Source organism: Eumetopias jubatus, unplaced genomic scaffold (assembly GCF_037043125.1).
Source record: "Eumetopias jubatus isolate StellerSeaLion01/CBP00866 unplaced genomic scaffold, mEumJub1_p1.0 scaffold_12, whole genome shotgun sequence".
Classification (NCBI taxonomy): Eukaryota; Metazoa; Chordata; class Mammalia; order Carnivora; family Otariidae; genus Eumetopias; species Eumetopias jubatus.
This window is the reverse complement of record NW_028274818.1, coordinates 26,499,653-26,510,180: the sequence shown is the minus strand read 5'-3', so window position 1 is coordinate 26,510,180 and position 10,528 is coordinate 26,499,653. Positions and strand designations below refer to the sequence as shown.

Genomic DNA, 10,528 nt, shown 5'->3' with positions numbered 1-10,528 from the left:
CCAATGCTGCCTCTGCCGTTTTCAGTCCAGGATTCACCCCAGTACCTCCCAGTCCTGAGACTGGGTCCTGGCGTGCCTCAGTAACCCCCTTTGCTGGCTTTGAGGTGGCAGCTTCCCTCATTCTGCCAAGCCCTTTGTCTACTTGCCATCTTCAAAATCTGCTCGTCATTCCTCATCTGCTGAGGCTTCCTCTCCCTTCTCTTTGTCCTTGAGAATTCATACCTTTCTGTTCCTTTGGTGTCTTTTGTAAGGGGCTTTGGGAGGGAGCAGACAGCCATGTGTCCAAAGCGGTCCTTTTTAAACGTTTTGTGAAGGTAATACACCGAAGGGACAGTTGTTAAGACTATTTTGCACAGCTTTCAAGAAAACAGAAGCAAACAGAACCTGAGAAGGTGATGAAGGAGGGGCCGTGTGTCCTGCTCTGAGCCAAGCACGGAGACGCACCGGGCTCTGATGGCTTTAAAATGGAAGCAGGCACTGAAGGGAGGAAGGCCGGGTTAGCTCTCCCTGGACTTGCTGCCCATCACTCCCTGTGACCAAGTCTGGACTGTGGAGGCCAATTCCGGAGAGAGAAGGAGACAACAGGGGCAAAATTCAGATGCCTGGCCCTTGACAGGAGCTTAGAGGGGAGCAGGCCTGCTCCGGGCATCGGTGACCTCACCGGTTTTGTTATTAAAGCTGGAGAGGGATTGGAGGGGGACTGGCTTGGAATCACACTGGCTGCTAGCCCTGCTTCCCAAGACAAATCATGCAGGGAAAGGGGTAGCCTGACACACAGAGGGGCTGTTGAGAAAGGAACGACCGCAGTGTATAGGGAGACTGTGGTGTTTGGAGTGAGAATGTGGGGGCCAGCCTCTCGGCCCTGGAACTTTTCTGCTATATGACCTTGGGCATGCCACTTACGCTCCCCCAGCCTCAGTTTCTCTCTCTTTCTTTGTTTCTTTGAAAGAGTTTATCCACCTATTTGAGAGAGAGAGACCAGGGGGAGGGGCAGAGGGAGAGGGAGAAGCAGACTCCCCATTGAGCAGGGAGCACGATGTGGGGCTCGATCCCAGGACCCTGGGATCATGACCTGAGCTGAAGGCGGATGCCCAACCGAGCCACCCAGGTGCCCCACGGTTTTTCTCTTTTGTCCAGTGGGAATAATATTGCCCACCTCATGCAGTTGTTGTGAGGATGAAATGGGGCAGCTTAGCACACCGCAGGTACTCCAACATTTCTTGTTCATATATGAAGGGTGCTACTAGAGGCAGAAACGTTCCTGCCCCCTTCTTTTCCACAGGGTTGTGAAACCAGCTCCCTGCTATTCTAACAGACTTCCCAAAAGGGGTGGAACTTGGGAAGAGACCCTCCCACTTCCCCTTCCTCCAGTGAGGGATGTCCAGGCCTTCCTGATTATTCGTCCCTTGGGGACTGTCTGGACATCCCAGGAAGGAGTGGGTTTGAGTGCCCCTAGCTAGCCTTACCTCCATGTCTTTGGGCTCCCGTGCCCTTGCTAGCTGAACTCACCCAGAAAGTCTGGAGAGGCAGATGGGAGCCTCTGGGGCCGGGAATGTGTATAATCCCTCACAGCCTCCAACCGGCATTGAACCTTCCCTCCAATCTAGGGAGCAGAGTCAGGCTGAGAGACCCATGAAACCAAAGATCTCTTTGTCCCAAGATACGGGGCCAAGAACTGGAAAGCCCAGAGTCTTCCAGGCAGCAGTCCTGGGGCAAGAAGCAGGGGACCAGCTTCCCTCCTGCTGCCTGCTGAAGCGGGGCCTCTAGATCAACCAAAACAGACATCCTGGAGGGCACTTGATAAAGCCTGAAATGTAGTTAGAGGGGCCCACACCACACACAGGGCCACACAGACATGTGTGTATGAATATGCACGTAGTTCTCATATTTACTCCTTACATGCGCCCTCTCCCACACAGACAGGCTTGCTTCTTGTAAGAGAGAACCCGCTCCCTGAAGCAGCACGTGCGCGCGCGCACGCACACACACACGTGCTCATATCTCCTATCTGCCTAAACTTAAGGCTGTGAGGAAGGATTGGGGGGGTGTCTCGGGGAATTTTGTAAAACTGGGCTGCCTAAGAGCACATTTCAGAGACCCCTTCAGCCTCTTCCCACCCAGTCTTCATCAGAGAAAGGGTTGGGTCAGAGAGTAGAATAATTCACTTCTCAGATAAGGGCTGAGTTTATGACTCCTCTCCCAGAGGCACAGAGACGCACCCTAGGCTGTTTGGGGGAGGAATTGCCTTCTAGATATCAACAGCATCCCCCTGTCATGCCACGCTAGGACATGAACTCACAGCAGTAGCAATAATTTGAAAGATCCTGGAAGACGGTTTCAGGGTAGAGTTGGGGGTGGGGCAGGTTGTCCTGTTCCCATGGCAGCCTATCTCATTGCCATAGCAACACGTCCGCCTTCATTCAGTGGAGTCCTGCTTTCTGTAACGAGTGGAACACTGTGGCGCTCCACAGGATGGCGGTGGCCCCATAATCCTTCTGGGAAAGAACATTTCCATCCTAGACCAAGCAGGGTAGGAGTAGCTGCAGGCTGCCAAATAGGGCCGGGTTTTCCTGTGGGCAGAGGGGTGGATTTCCTCTCAGTTTCCCTCCGAACAAGCCTCTACTTCTTACTAGAGCAACCAACGCCCCAGCTCTTGGGGGCCTCCAAGAATGTCCCCACAAGCAGACTGACCTTTCCTGATGTCCAGCACGGCTGACTCAGATGGAAACCCTTCCCTCTCAGGCGTGACAGTGAAGCCAGGGAGCCAGGTGCTGGTGTTGGGAGCCTGATGAGGCTCACTGTTCATTGGCTGTGTGCCTTCAGGGAGTTCTGTATCTTTCTGACCCTCAGGGTTCTCACCTGTGAAAATGGGGCTACCACAAGCCCAGCCCTCTGTGTGAGTCCAAGGATGCAGAAAAGAGATACACGTCAAGAATGGGACCCATCCAGGGCTTTACCTGGGGGAGGGGGATGGACAGCCCGAGGGCACTGCTGACACCCCCTTGCATGCAGAGTGGGGCATCAGGACCTTGGGTCTGAGCACCCCAGCAGCGGTCTGACTGTGGGGCTGCAGTGATCTTTAAACTTCGGTGGACAGGGGGAGTGGTTGGCATCGTCTTCCTGATCAAGCTGTCCAACTGGCAGTAAGCTTCCCTTGGAAAGGGAAATGTGCTGATGCTGTCTCCACCTGGCCTAGATCAGGGCTACTCAGAGCGTGGGCCACGGCTCATGCCTCTCTGCAAAATGTTGTAACCTGTGGGCAATGAGAGAAGTCTAGGAGTGAAGAGGACAGCTTCAGAAATTTTAACAGAAATTTGATATTGCTGAAACACCAAAGCAGCATCCAGTCTGGGTTTCTCTAGTTATTTTGAAATTTTTCAGTTTTTTTAGTGATTCACTGTGCGTGTGTTTGTAAGTATCGATCTGCCCCAGATTGGGGAAAAACAGTCTGGTCCTTCACATCTCTAGTTTGAAAAGCACCGTGATCTGTGCTTGATAACACTAAAAGCTATCTTAAAACCAGCAAAAGCTTCAAGTGAAGAGAAGGAAAACAATCTCATCTGCGCTGCTTGCAAAAATTAGCCACAAATCACTCCAGGGTGTGCCGGCAGCATTCCCTTTATTACTTCAGGACAGAAACCCCAGTCCCCCTCCCACTGCCCTACCCCCTACCCCCGCACCAACCCCGCAAGCCCGGTTCCCTAGCCCGGGTTTGAAGTTTGAAGTTCACGGCCCCCAGCACCTCATGCTCAGCCACGCCCAGCGCCGCCGCGGAGCCTTGCGGGAGGCGCAGTCTGCCGCTTGCCGTAGCGCAGGCCGAAGGAGTTCCAGTTGTAGGCGGACAGGTCCCTTTCCCGCGGCACCAGCACCGCGCCCCGGGGGGCGGGCATCAGGCGGCTGCGGGGGGCGCACAGTCCTGGCTGCTGGGGCCCCGCGGGGCTCTTGGGAGGCGGGCACAGCGAGGCCTCCAGCGGGCTGGGCCGGGCCCCGGCGGGCTTCCTGTCTGCGCAGCGCGGGCTCTGCTCCCAGGGGGCCAGGAGGGCCTGGGGTCCGAGCCGCTGGCCTAGGACAGAGCCACAGAGAGAGGCTGCGGTGAGGCCAGGGCCCAGGAGAGACGGCTTTGGAACACCGGCTCACATTCCTATCCTGTGCTTGCTTCCCTTTCCTTCCTTGACCTCTAGGAAGCCCAGAGCCCAAAGCGGGGCACCACCCGCAGGAGGGTCTTAGCTCAGGTGATGGTTAGGTCATTGGCTCCTCTCTCTTTGAACATAGCTTTGGTTGCAAAGGTTTTCTAGGACGATCTTAAACATCTTTTATTTCAAATTACTTCCTTTTTGGAAGCAAACAGGGTAGAGCTTGGAAATAAGCCTGCAGTACTTGCTGTCTCTGCATCAGGCTCCCCCACGGGACTGAGCTCCTGGGGGCAGGTGGGAGCCATGTTCATTCAGCTCTATCTCTTGAGTGCTTGAAACGGTGACCTGCATGCAGTGGGGCCTCAAATGCTTGTTAAATACATAAAAGCGAGTGAACAGCCTGTAGTTACAGAAACAAGAGTAGAACTAGGACCACTCTGCGTCCCCAATTACTGTGACCACTAATAAGCTACAGGAAGACTCAGTGAAGAATGGGAAATTATCTGGGTCACCTTAACCTGCTCACCTCCCCCCACTGTAGGTATAATCTCTCCCCTGCACGCTGAGGGCTAACAAGGCTAATTTGAATGCGTTTCACATGCAAAAGGCTTGTTAAGTTCACTCTAATTTTTGGCAGTAAAATAGTGCAACTAGCTCTGAGTAGACCAGAACCCCAGCCAATTGTGGCATGAGATTAGTGGAAATGAGGCCTGGTGTGTGAGTGGATGTGTGTTGAGGGGGGTAGTTGGCTTTGGGCCCTGCTCTTCAATGCCTTGGCAGACTTTGGAGAAGGGGAGTGTGGGCGTGGTTCAGAGTTAATGCTAATCTTCCTAGAATGCCCCTCCCACCTTGCTTAGGGCCTGGTTGAGGCAGGGAGGGATGATGGCTTCCTTCCCGCTTAAGCCCATCATCCCTGCAGTAGGATAACCTCTCAGGCTATTGTCTGTGGCCTCACCTAAAGCCATTTGCTGACCAGCAGGTCAGTGTCCCTGGGGCTGCGGCGAGGTTATTCTCTGGGGGAGCCTCCCTCAGCCAGAAAGAATACCTGATCCCAGGAGAGAAGACACTGTTGGTCAAGGACACCCGGGGGCATATTCTCTTTACTCTGGGACATTTTATGGGCTTGATGCTATCCTCTGCGTAGAGGGTACGCTCCGAGTTCCATAGCCAGAACCGCAGGCCGGAGAGGCTAAGCCATGTGCTAGTTTGCCCAGGAAACTGACCACCAAGCAGTGTTAAACCCACAACTCCTGTCTCGGGGACTTCAGGGACTGGCTTGTGCCCCTCAGAGACACACTCTTGGCAGCTGCTGCACCTGCTGGGCTGCTGCAGCATTTGGCTGACTTTGGAGGGGGGGTTCTTTACCTCTTTGGGCCTCAGTTTCTCTAGCGAATCAGTTGCACATTGAACTCATAAGGTTGACAGGTATTAAGGATCTGTCCTTTTGTTTAAGTCTTTTTTCTTTTTTTCCAAATTCCCCACAAAGTGTCTGAGATCACTGATGAAAGAAACTTGCATAGTAAATTTCTTCCCAATGGATCTGCTCAGACAGGTGGTTGGCTTAGAGCAGAGAACACAGTGTGAGAAGACCATGAAGGAGCTCAGTGGTGAACAAGCACCTGAACCTAGGTGAGCCTACTGATGCCCATAAAGAGCAGTAAGCCATCCCTTACTTGCAAGATTCACGGGGCCCCCAAATAAGTTGCATGTGCTAGTCTTAGGTTCCGATTTAATGCTGTGTGAAACTCACATCGATAGACTAGCCTCACTGAAAAATATGTGACTCTCATTTTGCAACAACTCCCACCCTTCTTTCCCAGACAAAGCATACCTGTCGGTCTAGGATTCTCCATGGGTGCCATCTTTTCAAATGTCTCCCTGAAGGAGGAGGCACAGAGGAAAAGCATCAGCTGCCAAGAAACCAGTGAATTCATCGTGGTGAGAAGGCACAGGTCCTGGCAGTGTCCTGAGGCTGAGACAGAGGGAGGGGGAGAGGGACTAAGCCAGGTGCACGGTGTGGCCTGGGTGCTGGGGCAGAGCCCAGCGTGACCAGAAGAGCCCTAGAGTGAGGGGCAGTGTGGCAATGAGGGCCTTGGGGGTGGGGGGTGAAGTCAAGCAGGGCAAGGAGCTCCAGTGAGTGGAGCGCCCTGAGGTCCGGACAGTCTCTGGAGCCTAGGAGCTCCGTGCTGGGCTTGCTGTGCCCAGCTCTCCCGTTAGACTGCGCCTTCCCGAACCTGGCCCAGCTCCCTCCTGCGGCAACAGGGACTTCATTCCCTTTGTTTTTCAAGAAAAAAGGAAGAAAGAGGCAATCATCTTGTTCTCATAACCCTTCACAGCCTTGAGGACTGTCACTAAATTGTCTCATTGTCTGTAATACAAAGAAGAGAAAAAACTTTCCCTGATTCATCGGGTCAATTTTCTCCTTATTCTATTCTTTGTGGGCTCCAAGAAGATATGAATTGGATTGACCTCCTGATTTTGGCCGCTGAGATGGGAGCTGTGTACCCTGACCCTCACTACACCCCCTTTGCCTTCCACCCCAGCCCTTCCAGCTCTCAAGTTGAATTTGTCTTTGAAAAAGCCATCAGGCACTTTGAGATTGTCCAACAAACATGAGTAAAGACAAACTGGTGGGGAGGCAGGTCCAAAGGCTGGACAGAAAGGGTGTTGGCCAGAGCCTCTGTGGTCCAGGGGGGCAAGTGGGAGGGGCAGGGCTCTCAGTGGTGCCCATGGGCTGCTAATGGTTGCTCAGCCCTGTCCATACCTTTGTTCTTGCCCCACCCCCATTCCTCTCCAGGACCTGGGCACCGGGCAGAGAGGAAGACTCCTGAATGGGATCAAGAACACTCGGGTCTGGGGGCGCCTGGGTGGCTCAGTCGTTAAGCGTCTGCTTTCGGCTCAGGTCATGATCCCAGAGTCCTGGGATCGAGCCCCGCATCGGGCTCCCTGCTCTGTGGGAAACCTGCTTCTCCCTCTCCCTCTCCCCCTGCTTGTGTTCCCTCTCTCACTGTGTCTCTGTCAAATAAAATAAATAAAATCTTAAAAAAAAAAAAGAACACTCAAGTCTGGCCCCAGCTCTGCCCCACTCCCTGTGGGGCGTGAGCAAGTTACCCCCATCTCTGGACCATATTGCTCCTCTGTGAAATAAGAGCATTGTATCAGACTGGTCACTGACTAACCCTTCAGTCGTTTTTCCTTACAGACTGATTCTGTGACACTCTGAAACCCAGACAAGTCTTTTGGCACCTGCTCTAAAGAGGAGAGGCAGGATCAGTTCATTAGAGAGAGCAGTGGAAAACCGTTTCTTTTATGGCTTCAAACCGTGGATGCACAGAGTCCAGGTTAGTTCAGAGATCATACCTGATCACAGCACCAGCTAGGTGCTGTGCTAGATGCTAGGAGGGGCACAGGTGTGCTAAGACCCAGGGTTGCTTGTTTCCAGCCCTTCCCCAAGATCAAGCTCAAGAAATTGAGCCATCTAAGCCGACTATTTCAAAATAACACCGGAAATGATAGGCTGGGGGAGTGTGGGTACCCAGGGAGCTGTGGGAGCCCGTGGGAGCTCACCCTGGAGCGGGGCAGGCGTGTTTTCCCCGAGGCGGGGTGTGGTTCCGGAGCTGAGTTTCTGAGCACGGATCAGCCGCATGAATACAGGATTAAGGAAGGCATTTCCAGCAGGGGGCGCTGGAGCTGGGCAGCAGGGGCCGGGCGGGGCGGGGCGGGGCGGGGCGGGGCGGGGCCCACAGGCCCTCCAGCCTGCCGGGAGCGCAGAGCTTTGCTGGAGAGAGACAGTGGTGAGGCTGGAGGAGGGACACAGCGGGGCTTTATCCCCGAGTAGACTGAGCCTGAGGGGGGGCATGTGTATTGTATTTCAGATGGAGCATTCTGGCTGCTCTGTAGGAGCAGGGCGGTGAGTGGGGAAGGTGGGGGGTGGGCAGGCTGTGTGGTTAGGTAAGGGTTCCTTCTTCCAAGCTCCTCCCACCCGTAGCACCTCCTCCTCCTCATAGATAGCACTTAGCACCCGGCCAGGTGAGAACGCACACACACACCCTGCACCCAACTCTCAGTTCACTTCCCAGGTGAGAACGAACACACACACCCTGCACCCAACTCTCAGTTCACTTCCCAGGTGAGAACGAACACACACACCCTGCACCCAACACACACACACACACACACACCCTGCACCCAACTCTCAGTTCACTTCCCAGGTGAGGACGAACACACACACCCTGCACCCAACTCTCAGTTCACTTCCCAGCACAGAAGCATTTAACACATGTGGTAGAGTTGAATTGTTTGGAAGAGAACAGCTTTCACGGGGCCTGGAGAGGCTGACTTGCTGTGGGCAATTTTTGTGCCCTCGCCCCAGGCTTTATACCTAGTGGGTAATAGATTCCAGGCGTGGTGGGAAGGCTTTTGAAGTGAGGTGGCTTCCTTCCAGGAATAACCCGCAGTTCTTAGTGCAGGGGGCTAGCAGGGCGCGTAGGGGCTCTTTGGTTAGGTTTGTACTTGCCATCCATACGTTGGGGGAAAGGCTTGGAGGAGTCCTATGGAGCCCCTGAGCCCTGAGGGGTTCCCCAGCCCCCTCCAAAAGCTTCTGTGGCCTCTCATCCCAGCAAGAGCTCGCTCACTGCTTTTATTCCTTCCACAGTAAGGGATTCTCCAAGGTCCTGGTTTCAAAAATGCGAGTCAGGGTATTCACTGAGACATCCCAGAATCATCTGGCCAACCTGATAATCAGGAAAGATCAGCGCCCCCTTTGCCAGCCAGGGATATGTCTTGTCAATCTTAGAAGGAAATTCCTGCTCCTCGGTGGGGATCCTCCCTGGGGCTAGGCAGACCCCTCTCCAAGTGGGGGTGCCCCCGTGCACCTACCTTGGCTCTGTCCAGCGGGGTCGGAGCTCCGTGGGGTCTCCAGGTGCTACTTGGGTTGCTGAACACCCACAGAGAGGGGAGCTGGGCTCAGCAGTGGCCTGATCACGTCCGCTTTATAAAGCCAAGGTGACGTCTCCAGGCATAGGCCCACCTCTGCCTCCTCCCCGCCACCCCACCCCCCCAGACCCCTCGGAGAGCCCAGCGTTTGCTGCCTCCCACCGCCTGGCTCTCAGGACTGAAATCAGCCTCTTTCTCCCCCTCCAGAAGCCCTCCAAGGCTGGCTTTCTGATTCCCACTGGTCCTTCCATCCTCCTCACCCCCTTCGCCCCAGACCCACTTAGCGGGAGACCCATTCTGCCCCAAATGACATGGAAATGGATGAACTGAGGGGGAGGGGAAGGGGGGGGCTCGTGCCCTCAGACAAGAGCCACAAGAGCACCCTGTGTGAAGGGAGCGTAATGAAGGGGGCGGAAGGGAGAGAAAGGCACAATCTGACCTAGGGGATGAAGAAAGCAAAATAAAGGGGCAGCTCTAGAAGGTGGGTGTCCTTGGGGAGTGCCCAGGAAACCCAGAGAGCTGACCTCCAGGTATAGCACCTGACGCACCTGACCCTGCTGCTCCCGGGCCCCCCTGCACGTCTCATGAGCACACTGCTTTGGGATTGCTCTGTACCTTGCTCTGATAGCAGTGACCGGCCTCCTTTTGCACCCTCAGCACGCACCCCCGTGCTCGGTATAGATTCCGAGGGCCCTCACAGGGACTTACTAAATGCTGCACGCATTGCAAGGCACTCTTGTCTCCTTCCTGGGCCTGCGAGAACACTCTTTACCCTGGGCTGAGGGGCTCACCAGAACAGAGAATGTCTCCTCCATCAGACTTGGGCTCTCCGAGGGCAGGGGCAATGTCTCCACCCCTCAGACAGGAAGCTCTCTCAGCACAGGGGCTATCTGTGGGTGCCCTGTGCACACATCCATCTAATTAATAGTTGAGTAGCATTTCCCACCAGTATGCAGGATTAATACCCATCACTTGTCTGATGCCTACTGCTAACAGGGGTTTACAAACATTATCTCACTTATTAGGACTGTTAGCCACCAGGATAAAAATGATAGCTTCCGGGAGCAGGCCTGCCCCTCACTCCATGGAATGCCGTGCGTCGGCCTGCCCTGAGTCAGAGACTGGACTTGACAGGCTGGAGACAGTGACTTTGAGTCTCAGACACACAGCTTGGGGATTTAATCTTTGCTTTCCTCCCATAAATGCAGGGCAGGATGTGATACCAGCCCCAGTCCGGTCTCCGTGGGGCCCCCCCTGGATCTCTGCTCCCAACCATGCCAACAGCCTTTTGAGTTGACTTGGGGATTTGCAGTCAGTCATTCAACTCCATCCTTCCTTTTGGACTTGGAGAGGTCTGGGTATGATGCGGGAGATGAGTCAGTGCAGGGTGGGGGCGGACCCCATTTCCTTTCCAGCCCCCTCAACCAATGATCCAAGTTCAAGGAGCTCATCTCTGCTGT

At 54.5% G+C, this 10,528-nt stretch overlaps 1 protein-coding gene across 1 annotated transcript; it reads right to left on the bottom strand.

Moving 5' to 3' along the window:
• Window positions 1-3,749: 3,749 nt before the first annotated feature.
• Window positions 3,750-6,097, bottom strand: KISS1 (KiSS-1 metastasis suppressor). Its single transcript, XM_028120100.2, has 2 exons — window positions 5,965-6,097; window positions 3,750-4,063 (listed from the first exon to the last, which is right to left on the bottom strand). Exons 1-2 carry the CDS (start codon window positions 6,065-6,067, stop codon window positions 3,750-3,752), a joined length of 417 nt encoding a protein of 138 aa, XP_027975901.1. The 5' UTR covers window positions 6,068-6,097.
• Window positions 6,098-10,528: the final 4,431 nt, after the last annotated feature.

Coding starts and splice junctions, on each gene's coding strand:
- KISS1 (XM_028120100.2), bottom strand. CDS start 6,067: ATGAATTCACTGGTTTCTTGGCAGCTGATGCTTTTCCTCTGTGCCTCC. Junction 4,064..5,964: donor GGAGAATCCTAGACCGACAG/GTATGCTTTGTC, acceptor GCTCTGTCCTAG/GCCAGCGGCTCGGACCCCAG.